The sequence below is a fragment of the Cricetulus griseus genome, chromosome 2 (genome assembly GCF_003668045.3).
Source record: "Cricetulus griseus strain 17A/GY chromosome 2, alternate assembly CriGri-PICRH-1.0, whole genome shotgun sequence".
Lineage (NCBI taxonomy): Eukaryota > Metazoa > Chordata > Mammalia > Rodentia > Cricetidae > Cricetulus > Cricetulus griseus.
The window spans coordinates 129,009,289-129,036,183 of NC_048595.1; the positions used below are offsets into that span (position 1 = coordinate 129,009,289).

At 40.3% G+C, this 26,895-nt stretch overlaps 1 protein-coding gene across 1 annotated transcript in view; it reads right to left on the reverse strand.

The window, feature by feature from the left end:
- LOC100751097 (N-terminal EF-hand calcium-binding protein 1) overlaps positions 1-26,163 on the reverse strand; it is a 154,606-nt gene extending 128,443 nt beyond the window's left edge. Inside the window, exons 1-2 of the mRNA XM_027403556.2 lie at positions 26,065-26,163; positions 18,513-18,537 (exon numbers count right to left, since the gene is read on the reverse strand). Of these exons, the coding sequence (XP_027259357.1) occupies positions 18,513-18,537; positions 26,065-26,163 (124 nt within the window). The remainder of the gene's footprint in view (positions 1-18,512; positions 18,538-26,064) is intronic.
- Between the last annotated feature and the right edge of the window lie 732 nt (positions 26,164-26,895).

Sequence of the window (26,895 nt, forward strand, 5' to 3'; positions counted from 1 at the left end):
TAATATACACTAAGTAGAATAATCTAAATCAATTCAAACTAACAGCAACATCTGGATCAAAGAGACAATGGCAAAATGCTATCAGATTTTGAGGAGGAAAATTGCTTGTAGCATGGAATTCTGTGCAGAAGTTTACAATTATGTTTAAGGGTAAGATGGATAAATTTTGAATTGTGAAATGTTTCAAAATGTAAAAAACAATATAAGGGGTAGGCATTCCATGATTACTCTCCCCCCACATGCCAGAGATGGAAACACTTGCAAATGGCTATGTAATGACATCTTAATTTATTTTCCTAAATAACCAAAACTGCTGCTTTTTTTCCAAACATAAAAAAATAAGGATGGAGGCTGGGGAGAAGAGGACAAAGAGAGAAAGAAAGTAGGAAAGCCAGCTAGTTCTTCACATAGTTGTTCAATGTCTCCTCCAGGTCACAGCCACAAACACACCAACAAATGGAACCTGAGCTCTGCCTTGTACTTCCTCCCTGGAAATTTAAATCTACTTTTCTGATCACTGGAAACAGTTCTGTAATTTTTTAAAGATTTCCATTCGTGTGTGAGTTGAACAGTTTTGAAAGCTTTAAATATTGTAGTTTATCCAAATCAAAACAACAAAACATGATCACCCATCAACAACAACAGTAGAATCTGTGGTACAAAGTGAACATCTGGAGAGAACTGCTGAGTCACACCAAAAGGACTGATTATGCTTTGCAGGGTCTCCGAGAAGATCAGAGAATATCCATCTCACATGCAATTCATATGGAAGCATATCAGACTGAAACTGAAGAATGCCAAGGACAAGGAGGAAGTTTATCTTGGAGAAAGCAGCAAGATAAACATTAATTGAAAACCATGGGTGAGAATACAGAATAATGGACTTACTAGAAACCAGAGAAGTAGTAAAATAGTATGTATGGAAATATTTAAAGTGTTTAAGGAAAACACCATGACATAGGATTTTATATTCAGTGCACTATGCTTCAACAGTGAAAGTGAAATCAAGATTTTTCATAAGCAAAAAAATAAATTAAATTAAATTAAATTAAATTAAAAAAGCAAATTCATTGCCACTGGAACTGCCCTGCCAGATATGTTCTTTAGAGAGAAGGAAAGAAAGATTAGTAATAAACTTGGATCCACGGAAAGCAGGGTCAGAGAAAGAAACAATGGGAGTGAAACACAATGTCTTATACTTCTTGTTCTGAATGATGCTCAGGGATGACCGCATGAAGCATGATACCTAAAGCATGTCCATGACCACAGCAGATTGATAAGTGAAATGAATTGCATCAGTTTCATAAGGAGCATCAGGAAGAATTGGACATGCTGGTTAAAAGACACCCGTGTTACCTATGAGGGGGTATAGTGGATGCGTTGCTTAAAAATGTAAGACCAGCTGGGTGGTGGTGGTACATGCCTTTATGCCAGCACTCGGGAGGCAGAGTTAGGCAGATCTCTGTGAGTTCGAGGCCAGCCTGGTCTCCAAAGCTAAACAGAGAAACCCTGTCTCAAAAAACAAAAAACAAAACCAAAAAAGTATGACCACCCAAAGAATAAGAGAGGAGGGGAGAAAAAATAGTAGGCGTCAGAAGGGAGGGAACAGTGGGTGGGATATAGAGTGGAGTTAGTCAAAACACATTATATGTAAGTGTCTTAAGAGTCAAAAATAAACAAAAATGCATATTGTAAACTTACATTAGTTTAAAATATTTATGATCTCAATAAAATTGTGAGAAAAGAAATACAATACAATAGATTTGTTAAAGGACGAGATAAAATAGAAATTCATAAAATTATACAAAATACTGATTAAAACTACAAAGTGCATAAAAGATGAGAAAGAACAACTACAAAAAATACAGCACAAAGGATCCAGTGAATAAAGCAGAAGTAATTTCAATAGAATAACAGTGAAATAAATTCAGTATCTTTGGATCATAATCCAAAGCATAAGGTAACGTCTTGAAATGACATGATGGTACTGTGCCCTGTGGACCCTCTTACCCCTAACAAACACTCATCCAGTCATGGTCAAATCCCAAGGGAGGGCTTCTTCCAAAACATCAGACTGAGTATTCCATAAACTATTAAGATTACCACTATCAAGGAAAGTCGGATAAACTTCCAGCTAAGAGAAGCTTAAGGGTACCTGAATGGAATAGGCTACTGAAGACAGAGTTTCTATTCCATCTGGTCCCAAAGCCATTTAGCCCCAAATAAACACACAAAGGCTTATATTAATGATAAATTCTTTGGTCAATGGCTCAGTTTCTTACTGGCTAGCTCTCTCCTAATTGTTAATCCATAGCTATTAATCTATGTATTTCTATATGGCCTTACTTTACCATATAGTAAAGTAAGCATCCTATCGTCCCAGTAGCTACATGGTGTCTCTCCAGTGGCTTCTCTCTGCCTTCCTCTTCTCGGATTTCTCCTAGTCTGGTAGCTTCACCTATACTTCCTGTCTGACTACTGGCCAATCAGCATTTTATTAAAACAATAAGAGAAACATATGTTCACAGCATACAAAAGGTCACTCCCCCATCAGGCTAACTTCCTGGGATGGGATGGGAAGAAACTAAAGAAGTCAGAATGAAGCATGGTCTCTAGCTAAAAATGTATTAACTCTGGTTCATTAGTTATAACAGATATGTCATAGTAATGTAAGTTAGTAGTAGTATGAGAAGTTAGGTGTTGAGTACATGGGAACTTTCTACATAGTATTGGTATCGTGAATTTTTAAAACATGTTTTCCAGCTACGATGTAAAGAATTGCATGGAGGGGGAGGGGGGTCAAGTATGTTGGACATCATGTCTCCAATATTAACCTTACTTATATGACATGGTATGACATACTTGATATGACATGTCTCCCTGGTGTGAAACTCAACAAATAGGCTAGGCTCTGTGGTTCTTGAGACCCAAGAAACTATACCTTTCTCTGCCTCCCACTGGTGGAATTATAAGCATAAATCTCCATGCCCAGATCTTTTTTACATGGGTTCTGAGGATTAAACGTGGGTCCTTATGTGTTCAAGATGTCCTGTCCTAGTTAATTTTAAGTGGCTGTCACCTTCACACGGTTAGAGTCAGCTGAAAAGTGTTTAATTAAGGGTTGCCTCATCAAATTAGCCAGTGGGCATGTCTGTGGGGAATTTTCTTGATTGATGTGGGAGGGCCCAGCCCAATGAGGATGGTGTCACCCATAAGCAGGTAGGCATGGGCTATATAAGAAATCTAGCAGAGACCAAAAGAGGAAGTAAGCAAATATTCCTCCATGGTCCTTGCCTCTGATCCTGCTCCAGTTCCTATCTGACTTCCCTGACTACAACCTGAAAGTGTGAGATAAAATAAACCCTTTCCTTCCCAAGTTGCTCTTGGTGTTTATCATAGCAACGAAAAGCAAATGAGAAAAGCTAACAAATATTTAGACACTTACCAGGAAATGTATCTGTTACATAAGAATACTTTAATTATTTTGCAATTGTGCTGGGAATATTAAAAACTAAACTGAGAGAATGAGTGTAAATTACTGGAAAAATAAGAAGACATTTAATGTCACTTCTATTGAGAACTAACAATAATGTTTTATGTGACATTAGAAGAAACCAAATACAACCCCAGTTACTGAGGCTTTCAGACAATGACAAGTAAAGCATTTGTTAGAGGAACATTTAATTATTTGTAGAGGACATAGACTCAAAATTAACAGCGTAAAGTATACTCCATTTATAGGCAAATTTTACTCACAAGTGAAAAATATTTTCATACAGACATAAAACAGGAGGGTTCAGTCCACAGTTCAGTCCACAGCTTGCCTACCTCCAACACCCACCTCATCTTCATCCATAGTTACTCAGTTCTGTCTTTTCTTTAAGAGAAGAAAAACTGTCATTTTTTTTATCAGAAGCCATCCTCCCTTCTTTGGCCAAGACAGTGATTTTCACATGGGAGATCACTAGGACTCTCTCACTAGAATGAAGCTTTATACAACCTGCCTCGTTATGTGCGAGTGTGAGTGTATGGTGTGTGGGGGGCTGTGAGTATGTGATGTATATGTGGTGTGTGTGTGTGTGTGTGTGTGTGTGTGTGTGTGTGTGTGTGTGTGTGTGCGCGCGCTTGAGAGAGAGAGAGAGAGAGAGAGAGAGAGAGAGAGAGAGAGAGAGAGAGAGAGAGAGAGATGTGTGTGTGTGGAGGGTGTGTGTGTGTGTGGTGTGTATGTGATATGCATGTATGATGTGTGTTGTGTTGTGTGTGTGGTGTGTCAAGTATGTGTGATATTTGTGTGTGGGGTGTGTGATGTTTATGTGTGGTGGTGTCACATGTGGACATGTGACTGGTTGGCCAATCAGAGAAAATGTCCAGATTTTTACAATGTCATCATAGGACAAAGTCTTCTCCTTTCTGTCTTACTTAACTGGTGGCACACAGTTCAGGAGCTTGCTTGCCACTGCTGCTAAGAAAGCCTTCCTACCAGAAGACTAGTCAGAGGAAAACCGCAACTGGGAAGAAGAGATAAAGAGAGACAGAATAGTTTCTGAACACTTGGATATGGCAGAGCCTGAAGCTATACTAGTTCCTGGGTGTCTCAATGTTAAAAACTGGCAATTTCCCAACTTTAGTTAAAATATTCAAATTTTTTAAAAATTTAAACTGAATTCGTCCTAATTGAATATCCATTCTTCTTCTTCTTCGGTTTTCTGAACCTTTACCCTTCCTCGGAGAATTAGTGCAGAACAATTATTACATAAGCCCTCCTAGGCCACTCTATACTTGGGGACCTTTCTTCTCTGAAATTTTATAACCCGAGGCTTATTAGTCACTTGGCTTCTGGATCTTTTGCGTTATTGAAGACATTGTTATTCAGTCTTCCACATGCTTATGACTCACTCACAATAAGACACTTAGTTCCCACAGGGCACCATCATCCAGCAGTTATCCATTTCTCACACCACTAAAGGTTTATTGATTATCTAAATTTTCTCAAATCCATGTACAAAATTAAGGGGGCATCCCTTTCATTTCACAAATACATAGTGAGCCCTATGACTATGAAGTCTACCAGGGGCTCAGTATTGGTCTAGTCTACTTCTCATGGTGAATCTACAACTGCTGAATCGTATCTTTAGGACCTGCAGGGAATTAATGAAGGAAGCCAATGTGTTTTGATTATTCACAATATTAAACACCAACCATGGTGATTTACCTTTCTTATTCTTTCCAATTACCCCACAAATTAAGTCTTATGATTTCTACCTAAAAAGCAAGGAAATAAACTCAGAGAGATTAATTCTCCAACATCACAGTCTAATAAGGGTATCCTAAAGTTTATATATCCTTTTTGTTCTTTTGTTTGTTTGTTTTGGTTTTTGTTTTTCAAGACAGGGTTCTCTGCAGCTTTGGAGGTTGTCCTGGAACTCACTCTGTAGACCAGGTTGGCCTGGAACTCACAGAGATCCACCTGCCTCTGCTTTCCAAGTGCTTGGATTAAAGGCCTATGCTACCACTTTTTCTTTGTATTCTCAAAAAACTAGGTTACTCTCTGTCACACAAAGAACCTGGATCAAAATGTGTGTTGGATATGCAAATGAAAAAACAGAAAACTCATGGTTAACATTTGATCTTTGTAGGTCCATATTTCCATTATACCATGTATCTTCAAACATGGTATTAGTCAGGATAATTCCACACTTTCTGTCTTTTGTTTTTAAATTACTTTGAATTACTCTCTATTATTTGTCTGTTATAGAAGATCAACATTTCTACTCTGAACATAGCAACACTCTGCAGAGATGACTTGTAGCAAATGAGGTACCCTAGTTAGGTACCTCTGTGGAATCGCATGAAGATTGTCTAACATCTTGTATGAAGAAATGCTTTATTAATTTATATGCTATTATTAGTACAACAATTTTATTTGATGCCTGAACTAATATTCTCAAGATTATATAAAACTTGGTAATATACAGACTATTAAATTTCTGAGTTTTATAAAGCCATTTATAATTTAGATTTAGAATATCAGGAGAAACACAGAAACATCACAAATGTTTGTAGAAACTTTCATAAATAAAAGTGATGCGAATATTGCAGAGAACTAAGCTCTTATTGAGGCTCTCATGACCAACCTGGGTACCCAAACCAGAAAACAGAAATGTGCTTGCCACTCCAACTGCCAAGCACAAGTATGTGCTGTTGAACTCCTTCCTCTTTATCACTAACCTTTTAATTAATTAATAATTCTTTGCTAATTATAAGTCAAAAGTGTTACATTCACTTTGTCATCACTGCTCTTTTACCACTGATTTGGTGGTAAAAGATTTTACCCATCACTGGTGGGTTTTCTGGTGCGCTAAGTAGAAGATTGCAGAGGCACTGGACTAGCATGGGACGTGTGGAGACAGAAGTGATTGGGTAGTGAGAGTGAAACTGACAGGCCTGTGAATGAACTTCAGGCATAGTTACTAGAAGAGGGGGAACATAGAAGAAGTTGAAGCTTCTGGCTGGACTCAATGATGTTTGGTGGCTCCATCCTCACACATGAGAGGCTTCTGAGGAGCAGGGCAGGCAGCTAGATCAGATGTTAAGTTTTAGACATCAGTGTGGGAACAGTCCAATATATACTTTTACAACCTGAGAATTTTTCTTCCTTATTCTCAACTTTTATGACAGCTCTGGCTTCTTCACTTCCCTGGAATCACTTGTTATCCTAAACCCTCAATAGGATGAATTGAATTTTCTTCATCAACTTGGGCAAAATCAGCCTTATTTCCCTTCATAGAATCCCAACTATTTCATGATGTTCATGACATAACTACCACAAATCTGGAGTACATATGTTACTAAGCATGATGAGTTGTAAAATCTCTGTTTTAAAATGGAATATAACTGTATATATATGCACACACATTATGTATATATACACATATATAACTTTATATGTACACATTTACATAACTTTATACATAATATAACTTTACATACAATGTTTATAGAACTTTATACACACATATAAACTTTTACATAACTATATAACTTCATAGAGGCCAAAGGAACACATTCATAGACTATCTGTACAATGTCACAAGTATATTAGGTATATGATGCTAAAGATGGAAGACTATAAGACAGTTGGGTAAAGTATTATATTTACTAAGTTTACATTTCTTAGTTATGGTATCTTCATGTGATTTCAACTTCAACATTCCCATGAGCAAAGCATATGGGTATAACTATCTATGTTTATGGTATCAAAAGGATTTGACAAATTGACCCTTATTTAAAAATATTTCCTTCACCAACCCCACATCTGAAAGAGAGCTGATTTCCAAAATATACAAAGAACTCAAGAAGCTAGTTACCAAAACACCAAATAATCCAATTAAAAAGTGGGGTACAGACTAAATGAGAATTCTCAATAGAGGAATCTAAAATGGAGAAAGACACTTAAGAAAGTGCTCAACATTCTTAGCCATCAGGGAAATGCAAATCAAAACAACTCTGAGATACCATCTTACACCTATCAGAATGGCTAAAATCAAAAATACCAATGACAGTTTATGCTGGAGAGGATGTGGAGAAAGGAGACCACTCCTCCACTGCTGGTGGGGGTGCAAACTTGTACAGTTACTTGTACAGAAATCAATATGGCAGTTCCTCAGGAAAATGGGAATCGGTCTACCTCAAGATACAGTAATTCCACTCTGAAGCATATACCCAAAGGATACACATTCATACCCCAAGGACATCTGTTCAAAGCAGCATTATTTGTAATAGCCAGAACCTGGAAGCAACCCACATGCCCCTCAACTGAAGAATGGATAAAGAAAATCCCAGTCACAGAAATACAAACATGGTATGTACTCACTCATATACAGATATTAGACATAGAGCAAAGGATTACCAGCCTACCACCCACACCTCCAGAGAAGCTAGGAAACAAGGAGAACCCTAAAAGAGACATACATAGTCCCTCCCAGAAGGCAAAAGGGACAAGTTCTCTTGAGCCAATTGGGAGCACAGGTGGGAGTGGGGGAGAGGGAGTGAGGAGAATGAGAAGGGGAGAAGAGGAGGGATGAGGAGGACATGAGGGACCAGGAAGATCGAGTTGGTGGAAGAATAAAGTAGAGCAAGAAAAGAGATACCTTAATAGAGGGAGCCATTATAGATTTAAAGACAAATCTGGCACTAGGGACATGTCCAGAGATCTACAAGGATGATCCCAACTAAGAATCTAAGCAATAGTGGAGAGGCTACCTTAAATGCCCTTCTCCAATAATGATGTCACCTTATGTGACATCTTAGAGCCTTTATCCAGTAGCTGATGGAGGCAGAAGAAGAGACGCACAGCTAAGCACTGAGCAGAACTCTGGAATCCAGTTGCAGAGAGAGAGGAGTGATGAGCAAAGCGGTGAAGACCAAGCTGGGGAAACCCACAGTAACAGCTGACCTGAACAAGGGGGAGGCTCATGGACCTCAGAATGACAGCTAGGAAAGCAGCATAGGACAGAACCTTGCCCCCTGAATGTGTGTGTCAGTTAGGAGGCCTGGGTAGTCCTTGGGGCCTCTGGTAGTGAAACGGTATTTATCCCTAGTGTAGGAGTGGATTTTGGGAGCCCATTCCCCATAGAGGGATACTCTCTCAGCCTAGGCCCTGCCCCAAATGATGTGACAAACCTTGATGATCCCTCATGGAAGGCCTCACCCTTTTGATGGAGCAGAAGAGGGATGGGATGGAGGTTGGTGGGGGGCATGGGAGGATGGGAGGGTGAGGGAACTGGGATTGATATGTAAAATAATATTGTTTCTAATTTAAATTTTAAAAAAAGAGAAGAAAAAAATTCTTCTGCTGTTTTAGGGTTGCCATTGCTGTGATAAAACACAATGACCAAAATAAATTAGGGAGGAAAGTGTTTATTTGACTTACACCTCCAGATCATAAGTCTGTCATTGGAGGAAGTCAGGACAGTAACTCAGAACCTGGAGACAGGAGATAATGCAGGGGGGGTGCTGCTTACTGGTTTGCTCCCCATGGCTTAGTCTGCTTTCTTATAGGACCCAGGACTACCAACCAAGGGATGGCACCATCCACAATAGACTGGCCCTCTCCCATCAACCCCTAATTAAGAAAATGATTTACATGGAGGCATTTTCTCAATTGAGATTCCCTCCTTTCAGATAACTCTAGCTTGTGTCAAGTTGGCATAAAACTGTCCAGCATAATCTGCCAAACAGAATTCAGAGAAAGGTGAATGGGAAGGATAGACTTTATTAGAAACCAATTGCCTGAAAGTAATTTCAAGCAGACAAAGCTTTGCTTATACATAAGCAGAGAAATGGGTTATCTGGAGTTTCCTGTCCTAAAGACACAAATGGGGGTAGGTAGATAGGTAGGTAGGCAATGCCCTACTAAAGAGCTTTTGCTTTATCCTGTGGACAATGAGTAGCAAATGTAGGATTTTGAACACACAAACAGAAAGATTACTCCAGAATGGCCCCCAGTGAAGACTTCTACCATGGCATTCATTCTAACGTATAATCCATGTCTAGCTTAAACTGATTTTCCCCTCCAAAATATGAACTTTAACTGTTCAATCAACTGTTTGTCACCTGACTCCTGCCTAGGGATCAAATGTCTAGAAACTGTAGAAGTCAGTTGAAGTAGCTGTCACATTGGCACTGCCTTCCCAGCAGCAGAAGCCTCTGCCCATGGATCAGGTGTAATGTCCAGTGGGAGTTGACACTATGGGCCAAACCTGATTAAACTCTAGAGTCCATTTGCTGAAACCAATATCAGACATAAAGATCTAATTAACAATATAAAGGAGAAATATAATCCCATCAGGTCATATATATATATATGTGATTGTCCAGCAATGACTCAGTGACACCACTTGGTGAATAAGTTCCCCAAACCTGTGAACTTCACAGCTGGGTATCTCACTGGAACGGCATGCTCCAAGGATGTGCACTGTCATCTAATGGCCATCATAATGTTCTGTATCTTTGAAATCTGTTACGCATTTGTTTTTATGGTCTCTTATGCAGACTGGCCTGAGTCACTCAAACTGCTACTCTTTCTAACTCATCCCTTGTCCTGTTAGGCAGTTAGAGAAGTCTGTGCCCCAACTAACTAACAGGAGTTAGGATGACCTCTGGGGGGGATGGGGGTTAGATTTTTGGTAGGCAGACAGACAAGGAGAGTGGACAGAATTAGGTAATAAAGGTGGTGAATTTACAAGATGGTGGGCTTCTCCCTCAGCCTCCTAATCTGAGATAAGAGTCTGACAGTTTAAAACAAAGACCTTGTGGCCATCATCTCCTGTCAATAGGCCCCTGCTTGAGGACTGGCTCAACAAGTTCAAGGCTGGATCAGAGCATGTCTACATAACAGTTGGGAACTATCCAGTCTTTCTCCAAAGTGACCAACCCTAAATTATGGGGGACCCACCCCTCAGAGACTTTAAAAATCCCCAGACCACAAGGAAAAGTTGAGCTCAGTGCCTCCCACCCTTGCTTTGCAGACAGCCTTTTCTTCCTGTTCTTCTGTATGCCTCCTGTTGTATCTGTCTTCTCTGCCCTAAGAAAAACCTTTATTTCTTCACTGGAAAAAAAGAACTTTATTTCAACTAAATTCTGTTCTGTTCCCTGGTGTTTCTCTCTCTGTATGTCTGTCTGTCAGTCTCTGTCTCTGTCTCTGTCTCTGTCTCTGTCTCTGTCTGTCTGTCTCTCTCCTCTCCTCTCCCCCCATGGCCGTCTCTCTCTGTGTGTTTTTGTGTTTTATTGAATTGAATTTAGTGCCTATATAGGGTGGCAGACAGGACCAATGCACAGTAGCAACTGAATGAATGAATGAACGTAAAAAGGAAGAAGAGATGGAAGCCTGAGACTAGCACTCAAGAACTTTCACTCTAAACCCTAACTACACACATCTCTCATCAGCTTTAATAACCATTTTTTTTTATATTTTTGGCTGTGAGCCTAGCTTTTAATGGTTGAGCCATCTCTCTAGCCCTTTAATAATAATTCTTAAAAGATCTGCATATGCAAAATGTAGACTCATATTATGAAAAGGTATCATTACCTTTAAAGAAATACATTGAACACAGGCTAGTTTGACACCATTAAGAAATTGCATGGCATACATTTGTTAATGAAAAGGAAAGTCTTACACATGTGACACATCACATATTCCTTTAGTTCTTTCAAAAGCTACAAATAAAGGTCAATTCAGTGGTTTTTTTTCTTTTAGTTTTCAATATGGAACAACAACTACAATAAAAATATCCAGCTTTTTAAAATGTGTAACACACCATTGCCAGCACTCAACTTAAAGTAAGATTATTGGTTTTCAAACAATAGGAAAACCTATGGCCAGGGCAAAAGCAGGCCAATTTATCACAGCAGCTCTGTGGTGATAAGGTCATCTTTGACAGAACCTCTGTGTGCTGTGGTGATAACTACCCCCATCAGATGGAGAGTAGGTAAGATGTTGAGATGGACAGTCCCAAGAATAAGAACAGGGCTAAGGATAAAGACAAAAATTAGGTAGCATTTACTAAAGACTTCCTAAGGTTCAGACACCATCCTGACAGCTTCTAAGTATTATGTCAGGCTTTCACATGCATATAGTAGAGCCACTACCTTTGCTAAGTAAGCTATCCAGGTCACATAAGAAAGTGGGACAGAGACTGGAATCCAGTTAATTTGTATGTCATGAGCTTAACACCAGGCTGCATCCCTCTGGGATCTAGGAGGAATAGAGCCAATGACCACATCCCTGGGATCTAAGAGGAATAGAGCCAATGGCCACATCCCTGGGATCTAAGAGGAATAGAGCCAATGGCCACATCCCTGGGGTCTAAGAGGAATAGAGCCAATGGCTACATCCCTGTGTGTGGAGGCACAGATAATGATTCATGGGACTAGGTTCAAATACAGGTTAATTTATTTCAGGAAGAAGTCACTTACATAAGAAGCAGATTGGCCGCCACAGGTTCCCACTCTAAGGATCTGCAAATGCTTCTCTTTGTGACCCCACCGGACACAAGAGAGAGCCACCTGCCCGGACCCCGGACCTAAACTCACTCCCCATCAATGTCCTCATTTGTGACCACACCCAAGCGGGCATGGTCAGCACTACAGGGCAGGGTGGGTATCTCACTATACCTGGGATCTAGTAGGAATGGAGGAAATGACTAAAGGTAAACTGCATGTACATATATGGTTGGATTCAGGTTTGGGGGTAAATGCTATGCTTTGTATATTCCAGGGCCTGCTGTCCTGACTTTCAAACTTTTAGTGGCCATTTATTGGGCTCAGAAGTTTGAATCTAGACTTTGTTCTGTGATCTCTGATAAGCCTTTCTATGTGAAGATGAGAATTTTCATGATTTCTACTTCTGGAAGAAAAGTAACACACTTGTGAGTGTGAAACTGCTTTACATATCAGGAAAAAAGGTACTATGGAAATAGACAATTTGTTTTCCCCTATTTTGCTAAAAATAAATCATTAGAGTCAGAATCTGCACTCTTGAGTTCTTCCCACACTCTCAGTACTGTGAGCCACTCCTAACAGGGTCCTTCTTAGGGCACAGATTAAGTGACTCATTGCTAATAGATGTGGCTTTGGTTTCCAGGGTGGTAGGTGTCTAGTTGACTTTCCATTATACTTAAGAAAAATCAGGGCTACAGGGTTATTAGAGAGCCCATCTGGTAAGTTGTCTTATTCTGTTTCACATCCGTCTTAAGAAATGAGTGGCAAAATATCAAATAGAAATCCACCTTGTGCTAATACTAATTTCTGGGCATACATCTCAATCTTTCCATTTTATTTGGGGCTACATCCCTGATTACTAGTAGAAAGGGTTTGGGGTCTCCTTAGGGTTGAAGGATAACTGTCTGTGAAGCTCACATTAAAGAACAGCCTCATTACAAAGACAGTAGATTTGTCTCTAAGGCTCTGAGGGTAATATGTGAAAACCTCTCTGTAAAGAAGTCCTACCTACTGAACCTTTGTTTTAGTCTCTACTTATCTTATTTTTATGAGAGGATCGAATAAACCAAGCTTTGGGTGATGAATTTGAAAGGATTTTTTTTTTTACTAATTGTCACATAATCAATTCAATATTCACTGACTATAATCCAGTGTAGTTGTGAAAATATACAAATAGTATGTGAATGCTTGCCCAGGATTTTTCTTAGCTAATGCTATCTTCTGGAGATTTGCCAGACATACATTTATATCTTTTTCAGCTTCCCAAACAAATAGTTAACACATTAAATAAATGTGACTATTATGTATTGCAAAATCAGAATACCAGACCTTTGTAGACTTGAGGTACAGCTACAACTAAAAGTCATGTGTTCACACATTAAATATATTCAAATGCATATGTACATATACCAGAAAAAGTCAATTTTGAGTAAGAAAAGTCTTGATTCACTATGCTCATTCTGCTGTTAGCATAAAATGCAACTCAAAGGCAGTCATCTATCCCTTCTAGCTTCATTTGCTCCATTAATAAAAGAAACAAAGCTGAGCTACAAATCTGAGCTACTATTACCTAGATTGAAATTAATGCTGCACTACTGGGGGTGAATTGTTGTTAGTATCCTTACTAAGCTATGGACCTGGCATGAAACAGCACTGAGGCAAGCAAGATGAGCTGATGGGTGAAACAGTGGCAAGTCTATTATGGAGGTAGCCTATCACTGATGCCTGCTTTACGTGAAAAGTTTCACATATGGTACTGAAAACAGATCAGCAGCCTGCAGCTGGGTGGGAGGCACAGGCCTCAGTAAGGAAGCTACTATTGTTGTGTTGCTGAATGGACATGATATGTCTGTCAAATTACATTCCAAATAACGATATTATACATATAAAAGAGTTTTACTGTCAACTTTGGTCCAAGAAGCACCTTTGTATTTTTTTGTCAGCAGTGACTCTTAACAGGTCAAAGTACTGAGAATAAATGACTTTTGAAGCCCACTCATAAACGAGACACCTACATTATGTTCCTCCTCTACCCTACTCCTCTCCAAGGTCAGGGAACATTGCAGAAGAAGTGGAAAGAACAATGAAAATAATCAAAGAAGATGGCAGGAGCAATATAGAACTCTGACACTGGAAGGTTATACATCCACTGTACTCCTGACCTCACAGCAGGAGTGACAACACATACAAGGTCTGCATATGATTGGACCTGCCAATACCCTGTCATGGAATTGGGAAGGGTGGGGCTTCTCACCTTTTTGAGAATGTGTAAGCAGTTAATAACTGGTGAGGGGAAAACCCTTTTCTTCACAAAAGAGTGCTCCTGTGTGCAATCCTAATGAAACTAATTAGACCACCTAAAGCAAAAGATGAAGAAGAAAAAGGCAGGAAAGAAGAGGAGGGGAAAACTGGGAAGAGATAGATGAAGGATTAGTGAGAGAGGAGAGGTTGTGTGTACGAATATATTATTCATTATGAAGTATCATAATGATATCCATTATTGTGCATAGGTAATATACAGTAATAAAAAGTAAAATGCTTCAAAAGCATGATCTCACTTAGTTCTCATGACAGCTTTGTAAGAGAATACTGTCATTAACCCATTTCACAGATGATGAAACACAGGGAAGGTGAAAGACTTGCTCAATATCATGAAACTGGACAGATGAAGAGGCAGGGCACTGGAGCTCATTTTCTCAAATTCTATTTTTCCAATGACTTTAAACTGTCTACTCTGGGGACTTTTCAGATTGATTCAAGGCAATGCATATTAAGAACTTAGGGTCAGTCCTAGGTCATAATATTCAACTGTAAATTTTAGTCATTATTAATAATTGGTAAAAATAGTTACATAGCAGGGTAAAGTTTGATTACATATATTCATATGTTTCAATTTCAAGGTCAAATTGTTGATGATGTCCTTCTTACAATATTCATAATTATTTATTGAGCACCTATGTCATGGCAGGCACTTTTCTCAGACTCATGGACCTCAGACAGCTCTGCCCTCACACACTAGAGTAACTAAAAGCCAGAGGAGTTCAAACTGGCCTGAAAGCCACAGGCCAGTTCAGTCAGAGGTTAGCCATTACACAGAGGTCACAAACACCATTTATCCACCCTAACTATTTGCTGACATGCACAGCAGTGGATCTAAGCAAGTGTATATCAACAAGAGGAGTTGGATGTCACTATTCACCACTGGGAGCCTTTTCATTTTGCCTTTCACTAAGCTAAAGAAAATCTTTTGGCCCAGACACAGAGCAATAAACACCGTATGATCTTAGTTAAATGTAGAATCTGAAAAATGTCAAACCCATAGAAACACAGAGTGGAGTGGCAGTTGCCAAGTGCTGGGTGTAAGAGAAATGAGGTGATATTGTTAGAAGGATATAAACTTCCAGTCATAAAAAAAGCAAGTTCTGGAAACCTGCTGTGTAGTACCTATGAGTGATGATGAATGTGTTAATCAATTTGGTGGTAACCATTGAACAATGAATACATACACCCCAGCGTCATGTTACATACTATTAATACACACAATCCTAGTTTGCCAATTAAATATCCTTAAATAAAAATTACAAGTGAAATATTTTTTACAAATTTGAAAAATGACCATGTACTATTTCCATTGTCATTCAGGCCCTGTGTAGGGAAGCTTCTCTAGAGCTCTGCATTTCTGGGTTTAATTTCGGGCTTTGGAGATCAAAGCACTGGCGTCTCCCCTAAGCAGCACTATTTTCAAGTCTATCTTTCTGCTTAGAATCCTAGCCTGTGATTTAAAAACAACAGCCAAACCAAAAAACTCTCTCTCCAAGATGCCATTATTACAGCTAATCCTTAATCATGTGCTTTCTCCCTTTCGTCCTGCAGCTTCTCTTTTATGTCAGATAGAGTCCAGATGCTAATTCTGTCCTCCGGCAGCTACCTCTCATTCTGCTCTCTTGTTTCTTTGACTATTTCAGCACCATTTAAACTCTCCACAAGGGTCTCCATCACATGAGAGTCTGTTACCAAGAGAGCAAACACACACAATGCTGCTGATTTGCAACAATAGAGTACAATAATCATATGGTTCAGAAAGATAGCTACTTTTTATCTTCTTATTTGCACTAGGTCAGCCCCCTCTACTTTCTTTCTCAATTCAGCATGAGTGGCAAATAGCCTTATGTTTCCTCCCCACCAACTCCTGCTGCAGGAGACATTACTGAAATGTCATCAGTTGCTTCATGTAGCCAAGGTATCATGACACTAAAAGAATTCATAACTTGGAAATTAAGTTGCTAGTGTTATGAGGCACTACCCCAAATATTTTACATCATCTCATGTATTACTTACAGTGGATCCTGGCATCCATGCAGTCATACAGTAAAATAACTGTGATTTAAGCCAAGACCTGCTAGACTCCAAGCATCTCCCAACTTTACACTACAGGTCAGAGTGAAGAATAAGGTAGAGAGAAGGCAGAGAGGAGTGGACAGATCAAAGCAATATATCATAAGCAGAGTATCTTTACTAGTAACTTATTAAACAAATATCCACTAGTGTAAACGTACTTGGTGGGCATAGTGTCAATGCAGAAGACAGATTTCTGCCCTAGAAAAGCAAGTTTGACTAAGGGAACTAGAATCTTTTGGGTTCAACTTCAACTCTTCACTGTAATGATTGTAAATGTGGAAGAATTAGTCAGAGAGAGGGTGTGGCCCTGCAGCATAGGGAAGACTTCTGAAACAGGATGCCTTTTCAGCAAGACTGTATGCAAGATGTGGACATTCTCAAGCTCCCAAGAGTGGAACATCATAATAAGCCATGGTTAAGACAGGATTGTATCATGGAGTTGGGCTAAAGGACAAATGCTCAGGAAACTATATATTTCAGAGGACTGCAGGGTAAATGCAGGCAAAGAGGGTGAGAGGTAAGAGCAGGGAGAGGATGGTTTTGATCATGTGGTATAACCAAACATTAGGAAAGGTTGTAGGAAACAGAAATGAATCCCATTGGGGAGGGGACTGGCAATCACATTAAGGGGGGGTTGTTGGCAATCACATTAAGGGGGCATTGTGGGCAATCGTATTAAGGGGGTTTTGGAGCCGGTGGATCAGGTGACTACTCTGCATAGCATAAAATATGGGGTTACGATCAGCCGCTAAATTCATTCATGTGAATTGTCAGATGGTTTTTGTCATGAATATGGGTGGTGATGACTGGATTTTACTACGATAGTGGAGTATGGTAGTTTTGATAGAAAGCAGGGTGATAGATACAGAGGTAATTATTAGGACTTGATCAGTCTTGAGAGCCAAGGAAACAAAGGCACAACCTGAAAGAACAAGGAGGTTCAGGTGTGAGGGGCCAGGTCTGTCAGAACAGAAAGCAGGTGCTGAAACATACAGAGGCTACATAAAGACCCGTGTGCTGTCCTAACCCAACACTACTGTGGCTAGATACTAGGCACAGGGCTAAAGGATCAGATCTGAAAGCATCCTCACTTCTGTGCTCAAGAGTAATGAAATGATACAGTGAATAAAGGGTGCCCCTGAATTGGTAATCTAACAATGGCTGCAGCATAATCTGAAAGGAAATATTGTGGTGGTCAGACAGAGGTTTATATTTCCAGATTCAGGATCCTTTCTCAGAGTTCCCCGGATGGACAATTAGGTGTTGGGGAGTAAGGCGTACAGTGTCAGAATGCTCTCCTGGACCTGAGTGCTCAAGGACAAACCAAATAACAAGTCTCAATGGTCATATCTGATTGCAATCTTTCCGTGCAGATAAAAAAATGAGATTTCCAGAATTGGAAAGAAGTCTTTGTATCCTAAAATTGTCAAGCCACTCTTATCAATAATATAACTGTAGTGAAGCACAGCCCTGATTCTGTGGAAGGAAACTTCTAGCAGAAACTAGGAGTAAAAGATACTGATGAATTCATAATTGGATTTTGTGGAGCCACCTCCAAATTTTCAGGGCAGATTTTTATTTTTGGTTTGCTGCCTCTCACTTCTCTGTCTCTGTGGACAAGAGTTTCCCATGCCTCAGATAGAAGAATAAGTTGTACTGTGTCCAGGAAGCCATTCCACAGAGCCTTTGGAACTCCTTAGGCCACTGTGAAATTAGTGCGCTTAGAAGCTGGGACCAAACATATTTACATTCAAAACACTTTCTAGCTTAGAACTCTAAGACATACTACAGACAAAATGCACAGCTCAATAAACCCAATGAATCAAAGAGGCTATTGCTAGATTTTTTTCAAGCATTAAAGGGAGAAGTCACAGCCCATGTGTGACAGGATTCCTCACTTCAAAGGCATAAATTACACCTTGCTGTCAAATTTGAATTCATCTGCCAGCTTTTCATGAGTATCTGGAGCCAAAAACTTGATGATAATGGTAACTATTGCTAAAATAATATTTTATAGGTCAATTTCTAGGACTTTCCACTACTTTGTGTTTCTTTATAAGATAATCTAAAATATAATGAATTAATAAATAGAAAATATGGAATTTTGGTCTTACCATTTTTGTCTGCTCTCCTCAGTATCTGGAAAGAAAAGAAGAAAAATAATAATTTTTTTTTTTGCTGTGCTGGAGTGTAGCTCAGTGCTAAAGACTTGCCTAGCATATGTTAGGCCCTAGGTTCAATCCCCAGGATTGGCAGTGGGGAAAAAGGACATCTTTTTACCCTAAATATTGAAATGAATGTTATATTTACATACATAATTAGTCTATTATTAAACAAATGAAACCCCAATGGTAAATGAATGTTTTCCAACTGAGAACTTCTTTTTAAAATATCCCCTACCTGGAAACAGCCTAAATGTCTATCAATAGGTAAACTGGTGAACCAAGTGTGTCCTTAGTACAATAAAGAACTAGTGGGCAATTTAAAAATAATCAGCTATCAAATAGATTTTGCCTGTCAAAATTTGGATGTATCTAAAAACAATCAGGCTGAATAGAAAACCTAGGTATAAAATACAAAAATACCTAGGTATAAGTGTGGGTGTATACAGTTTTTAGAAGCATAATAACATTTAGTGACAGAAAGTAGATCAAATCTGTCAAGGCTGAGAGCTATGGATTATAAAAGTGTATAAGAAAACTGTTGAGGACAATATAAATATCAAATTATCTCAATTGTAATTGTTTCACTGTAGAGGGCACAAGTACTCACAGATTAACACTAGAGGAACAAGGAGTGTTAATCACAAAAAAGTTGTCACCTCAGTGGAGGAGATGTATAGCTCTTTTCTTACCAGAAGGCTGGGAGTGGGTGTTAGCAAACTGGTGACCTCTGCTATCTGTAGAGCCAGACCTCACCCAAATCCCCAGAATGTTTATCCCAGACTCTCCCTCCTAGACCTTTTCTTTAATGCTCAGTCAATAGAATTGACCTTTGGGGAGGTGTCACTTGTACTTTACAGTCAGCTCAACTCCATGCTATCTCTGTCAGACACCACACCAGAGCCTCAGCCCTTAAGTTATAGAAACCATCTTTGTGGTAGCGGTCATGGGTACTTTGCAAAAGAGTTTTGTTGTAGTCACACCTTAAGGTTTATTATGTACATGGGATTGGGATAACTGTTACCACGGAAATTGCACTGTACTTAAATATGTCCAAAATAAGCTGGCCTGATGTTAAACCACCTTGGCTAACTAAGCCATGCTGAACCGAGATTCCATTCTTGCCTCTCTGCAGATCGTTTTGCTGCCAGCCATGATCCTTGCAGGGACCCCCACACTTCATATGTTAAAATCCAACACATTTATATCTTAAATGTATGCACTTTAATGTAAGAATTGTCATCTCAATAAAATAGGAAATAAAAACAGAAAAGAAAAACAGTAAGTGATTGGCAAATAGGAGCCCACATATCTATACTATGTCTTACTTGGATATAATAATGTTATCTTGGACCCTCTTTAAGGTGTTTCGATGTACAGTGATTATTTGGCTAACTGGTATCCATTATTCAGTGTTAATGATTTCCAATTATTTCCTGGGAAACTAGTCTTTACTCTTGGTTTCTATGCTTAAGGGTCAGGTGAAGCATGAGGCCTGACAGAGTATTACATCTCTCTGCCATTGCCATTGATAGGTCGGGAGCACCTTAATGCTAATGAATAACAGTCCATGCTTGAGCTGTTAGAAGAAAGATACTCAATGCTTGCTTCTGGATTTGAACCTGGAATGATATAAGCAAGGTGCTGCCCTTGGACATTGTGTTATCATATATGTTATGGGTTGAACTGGTTTGTTTTGTTTTGTTTTTTGTTTTTGTGTTTTGTCCCCCTGAAAACAGGTGTTGAAATTCTAGTATTTTAGTACCTGTTGATGTGACCTTATTTGGAATTGGGTCCTTCATGAGGCATGGGCCCTGATGTAAGACCTTATGAAGAGACAGAGATTCAGAGATACAGACATGGAAGAAGGCTCATGACAGAGCAAGGTGCTGGAATTCTAGAATGATGGGGGCCAATGGCTGCCATCAAAAGTTAGAATAGTGGCACAAAGCAGCACCACTCTGTAGTCTCCAGAGAAAACATTTCCTACCAACACATTCACTATGCCCTTCTCGCCTCACAACTCTGAATTCTCATGAATTCCTACATGCAAGCTACCTCATCTGTAGTATTTGCTATGGCCCTTTTCTGCAATTAATATAATTTATAACTTGAAACAAATCAACACTTCTGAAAGCTGTATAGAGGGTCAGAAAAACCAGTGGCACTCTCTGAGCCCCTGGCTAGTCCCCAAGGAGACAACCCCAGCTTTTTGTTACAAGGGCCAATACACTGTTATACAGTCAAACCTTAAACAGCTTTTGGATGTTTCCTTCTATTTGGAGCACTTAAATTAACTCATGTGATGTAGGTACCCACAGAAAAGCAACTGGATGACATAATGCATCTCACACACACCTACAGAGAAAGACCATCTACTATTGAGATGCAAACTTAACTATAAGGAAAGAGCCTTGAGGATCTTGTTTTCCCTGAGTAAGCTTCCATTATAGTTAAACAACCAGAATTATCCTTGCTTTTAGATTGGCACTTCTGGTGAACAGTTTAAAACACAGCTTTCTTTCTACTACTATTTTATTAGTACTTTTAAATTTTTCATCATTCTATCATAGGAAAAGAATCCTCCATTCTTCTGACTTCACGGGAGTGAAATATAGATAAATCTAATCTTCACTAAGACGTTTTCTATTACAAAATACCAATATTATTTCTAACGAATCTGGTCCATGGAACTTTCCCAGCAATAGATGGGTGCCACTTTGTCAGATGTAAACTGCGCCTCCATTTCATTGAATAAACTGAATTACTTCAAGAGGATTTCATAGAAAGAACTATGTTTATAGGAGACTGACACACACTCTTTTTACTGCTTGGAGTAGTTGCTCGTGGAGATGTCAATGATCAGTTCTTGCAGCAGACAGCTGTTTCCTGTCTTCCAAACTTGAAAAGCTACAGACAAGTCAGGGAAGCAGGAAGCACATCTCTTATCTTTGATTGACCCTAAGGTTTGACTTTTGAATCCTATTGTGCCCTCAGGAGTGTGAAATGACTAGAACAGAAACAACCACACATCAAGGAGTTGGACCCAGGACTTCCATTATTTCATTGCATAGATAACAACCAGAGGTAGCATCCAGACTCTCAGAGATGAAATTAAGACAGTAGCTCATGTTATTAAACTCTTGTAATTAAGTATGGATAGAACTGCTTCTCCCGCAAATTTTGCCTCAGAGCTCACAAAGTAATAAGAAAAAAATGCACTGTAGATGAGAATGGAGTTCAGTATGCAGTGTTACCACAGTCAGCTAATCTTAATAGCTGCTCTCACTGGAGGCATAGTAAATAAATTTAAATATGTTCAGGCAGGAAATGTGAATCCAAGTGATACTGCACTTTGCTATAACTTAAGGATTATTATACAGATTCCTTTTTTTTTTAACCTCCAAAGGTAGTCTTCGATGCCCATAAGTAAAATTCCTTATTTCTCACTTTAAGTTATTGAGGAGAGACTTTAGACATAAATGTTATCTCGAAAGCACAAAAAAAGTCACCATTCAATGAATTGACAAGTGACTCAGATCGGGATGCAGGTTAAGATTCAAGGATTCAAGATACGATGAGGTCTCAGTCAATTGACAGGATCCAGGAAACTGGAATGTTCAGTAGGAAACGGGAGCTCATACAAAGCATCAATAGGATGTATGGAAATAAAGAGTTAGGGGATGAGTGACAATGCACAGACCTGGGCGCACAGTAGAGCATTTGATACCACACCACTGGTTGCCCTCAGGTTGCAGGGAAGTTGGCCCTGGGAAACACAGGACTAAAATGTAGTTAGTACATTCTATTCCATTCTTCTCAGTTTTGCCCAGGGTAAATCCTATGTGGAAAAGCATGGAAAAGGCCATGCTTATCTAGCTATCACTTGGCATTTTCCAAAATGGGAAATCTCATTCAAGTAATCCAGTGTGCATGTGTGACTGGGCAAGGCAGGAGACATGTGGCTACAGTAGAATTCAGTCACAGGATCATGGTCTCAGAAAAGCCTGTGTGCTCTGACAATGCATCCATGATATCTCTTACACAAACAAGTATGTGCCAAGCCTCAGAATCAAACACTGTTTAGAAGGAGAAGCTATTACTCTTTTTTTTTTATCAACTTCTGTCAGGCCACGAGCCTTGCATGGTTTATACACTGAACTTCCAGATCCAATCCCACTTCACCAGAAAAATGGAGAAGGCCTTCTTACTTCTCAATTAAAAGTCATGAAAGATGGAGGGTGGCTCAGAGGTGCAACACTGCCTAGCATGCACAAGGCTCTGGGCCAGGTGTCCAGCACTGGAAAGAAGAGTCAAAGGGAATCTATTTGAAGACAGTGCCACTGGAAGAGTGGAGATGCAACTCATTCCTTTTGGAATTTCTCTTGTGTCAGGAGCAGAAGATTCTCCCCGCTGCACAGTGACAGTGTAATCAAGAGCACCAATTGCTCCAGGGGCTCACATTTTAAATGTGGCTTTACTCTCCATTATCTGGAATAAGGGGACTTGGGGAGGTATAGTACAGTAGTCAAAAAGAAAAGTAACTGTCAGCCTTCTGATCCTTCTCTGTTGCTGTACACTGGAGTCAGTTCTGGTCCTGTCCCATGCCTGTCAGATGTGCACGGTGTAAATATGCCCAGCAGTACCGTGCCGGTGTGTTTGGGTACTAGCACACCACAGAGGTCTTAGAAGTCTCACCCTCACTAGGTATTCAGAAGTAGTTTAAAATGATATGAAATTCTGCCACTTTGGAGAAAACAATACAGATTATATTTATGCAGTTCCTTATTAGTTTGCAAATTTAGCTACAGCTGTTTATGAATTTAACATGAAACACTAACATATCATAGTACTTCAAATGTATATGGCAGGTGTCCTTTTTCCCTTTGCTTTCAAGACCAAGATCCCATAATGACAACAACCTTAGATGCTAAGTATAAGACTCATGGCTACTGCTGAGTATAAGATTTGAAAAATGAAATGAAAGACAATGACTTAAGAAATCTGATTTTCATGTTTATGCCAACCATTTATCTGTAGTTTCTAAGCAGCTTGCCAAGTGTAATCGTATCATCAACAATACCTCAGATGATGTTTAAGTAATTTCTCTAATAAGTCTGAAGATTGACTGTCAATGATACTTGAATATAAATTCTAGGATTCAGTTCCCCTCAAATTTGGAAATTAGTCTGTGAGGTGCGGAAGTCCTCCAGTGGCGTCATATCTTTCTCTTCTAGCACAGATAGTGTCTACCACCTTTTCTTTGTGATCTCAGTAGAATTCAGACAGCAATCATTCTTAGCAATGCTACTAGAATATACTAAACCTAATCAAATCAAGTGATGTATTTATGTCTCACATTTTGTTTTTGCTAAAAGCAACATGATCCAGAAATGAATAATTCAGAGATCCCTAAATAACCAATCCTTTTTCATGTCACACAATTCACCAGAGTGTTAGATTTCTTCACAAAATAACTCAGAAATGTGTAAACAACATATTTTTCTCTCCAAGAAAAAAATCCAACTGCAGTTAATCTTTTTTTGTTTTTTTTTTTTGGGGGGGGAGGAACTACATTTCACTGAAAAACAAGCATGTCCATGCCTCTCCTATGGAATCAAGTGAGCTTTTTTTTTCAGTTCTGGAAATAGACTTAAGAAGGCCAGGGAGCTCTGTCCAAAGATGAAAGTTCCTTCAGGACAGGGCCCTTACCCTGTTTATTAGAAAACTGGAGTTAAAGACTTGAGCTGAAAATGGTGATTCTGTCAGGGTAGCTGACTCCCCTCTTACACAGTTTCAATTCATTCCTCACCAGAGTGTCACCAGGATTTGTTAGATACCTAAGATAAAAAAAAAATCACGAAGCAGCACTCAGTGTTGGTGGAGGACAGAGCAGAAATCAGGCCCAAATGGGTGGGTCCCACTTGAGCTCAGAATTCACTTCTTGTCTGATTAGTTTTCCTCCTCATAACACTCTGACTTCCTCCTGATCCTAGAGATTGCCTTCCCATGTCTTGTTTTTACATTCATCCAGCTTAGTTCCTCAAGGGCTAGGTCCTGAATGGCAGGGCATGAAGAAATAATACTAGCTAATTCAAGCATTGACTCAACCTATGTGAAGTTCTTTCTTGTTTTTTCAAGAAAAATAAACTGTAACAATTTGGTGCCATAAAGAGTGGAAACCAGATATTTGTATTTTCGAGGGAAGAAAATGGCTGATCCCCAAAGCCCAAATCTTGTGTTGGAACTGCATGGTGATGAAGGGAGAAGGCTGCCAGGAGCTGGGATTGAACCTTCGGTTAAGTGTCTTACACTAGTTTTAATTATCGTTACGTATTTCTCTACCAATAAAAAAAAAAATCTAGGTTATTCAAGACAAAGTGAGGACTCCTTGCCCCTCTCTGTCCCCACCCATTATCTTCAAAATCTCTGACTGGCCCTTATGATGCTAGTATTTGATTCCTCATATTTTCATTTTGCACTATCAAGTGTTTTTGGTCTCTCGCCCATGGCTTGGAGAGGGCAAGGGCAGGGTCAAATAGAGCTCTGTCGTGTACTTTGTCCATTATCCCACATGCTAAATAAGCAGCCGCTAGACTGCCCCCACTGAGCCAGACACTACCTGCAGGAACAGAGTGAATTTGACAAGTGAGCAGCAGAGGGGAGAGCCAAAGCCCAGAAGGCATGCAACCCAGGGACAGGAAAGCCAGGGAACCTAACAAGGCAGCAGGGTGAAAAACAGAAATGAAACAGGAAAAAGCAAAGCAGAATCGAGGAGCAAATAAGACCTAAAACTGCTATATAGAGAGAAATCACAGCACAGGGGGCAGAAAAATAGCACAGAAAGAGAGAAATGGTCATGTTAGAGATGCGGAGGAAGGAAGAAAATTCCCAAGCAAGGAATGGGACAAAGGGGGAAACAGTCAAACACTGAAAGAGAAGGCAATGACAGCAATTACAATTTAGGCTCAGGGGACAAGAATAATAGGGAAGGGAGGGGGGCACTAAAAGGAAAAGAATCATCAGCATAAAAGAGACCGTGGCTACCGTGGAAAAGCAAACATGTGCAAAGAAATTGTTTTGGAGCAGCTGGGAGAGGCTGGAGGGGCATCACAATTTCTAAGGCTTCCATCAGCACAAGTGGGGGTGCCTATCAGCAAACCCGGCAGCAGGGATGAGCCGGGAATCAAGTCCTATACTGACCAATGGAGACTCCTGTTTCCACTCTATCCCTGCAGAAGCCCAGGCTGATGGAGAGTCGAACTTTTTGGTCTCCTTAACGCTTGCAATCAAAGCTGCAAGTCTGGGACAGCTCTTTTTACAAGTTGGGTGGCAGTCCTTCCTCTGACATTCGTCTAGAGTCGGCTCAGGGGACAACAGACAGGAGATAGCTTGCTTGGAGGTCTAAGAGCACAACACCAGCAGCCAGAGGCTGCGCCCGACCCCTCCTCTCTCACAAGGCTGATACCTAAGGCGCCCACCTAACTCAGTCGTCTACACTTACGTCGAGGAAGATGGACATGCCCTTGGACAGCTGCAGGGCAGAGCTGAGCTCTTCGGAGGAGTTGTTGGAGGACGGAGACGTCTCCCGGGAATCCTCCATCCTCTGGAGCCCCTAAACCGACGGACGGAGATGGACTGGGCGGGATGCAGCGGCTCCGACCTGGCGCTGTCTCAGCAGCTGCCTCCTGGCGCTCCGATGCGAGTGGGTGTTCGCTCGGCGCGCGCCTCCCTCCACTCAGCGCGGACTCTCCTCCCTCTCCCGCCCTTGGGCTTCAGCACACTGGCTCTCGCCGCCCCCTTCCCATGAGCTGACTGCGCCTCACTGGGGATCAGACTCCTTCCTGCACTTAGCAACAACGTAGCTCCCCTTGCCTGTGAGCATTTCCCGGCTCTGGCACGCCCTTAGCTTCAAGCCAGAGGTAACCCTCTCGGACCCTGCCCACCACAAGACACTTTACAGAACAGACAAGACAGACAAGGCTTTGTCCTGAACAGGCAAGGGAAGCTGTCAGAAGCTGGGGTGACCGGGGTGGGTGGGGGGCGGGGAGTGTAGTCAGGAGTAGAAAGAAGGAATCTAAGTGGTGGAAGCTGGACTCTGTTTGAACACTCCCACCCCATCCCCCATCTCCCATCCCGCACCCCATTTCCTGGATTCCTCTCAGGAAGGGATGAATAGTTCAGTTCCGAATTAAGGTACTGGGTTTGGAGGTCTGCCCCAACCTGCCTTAGTTTAGCGAACGGCTAAACCTCTAAACTTCAGTTTTACTGATCGGTAAAATAATTATCGTGGTGGTACCTAGCTCATAGTTCTGATGCGTACCCTTAGTGGCAT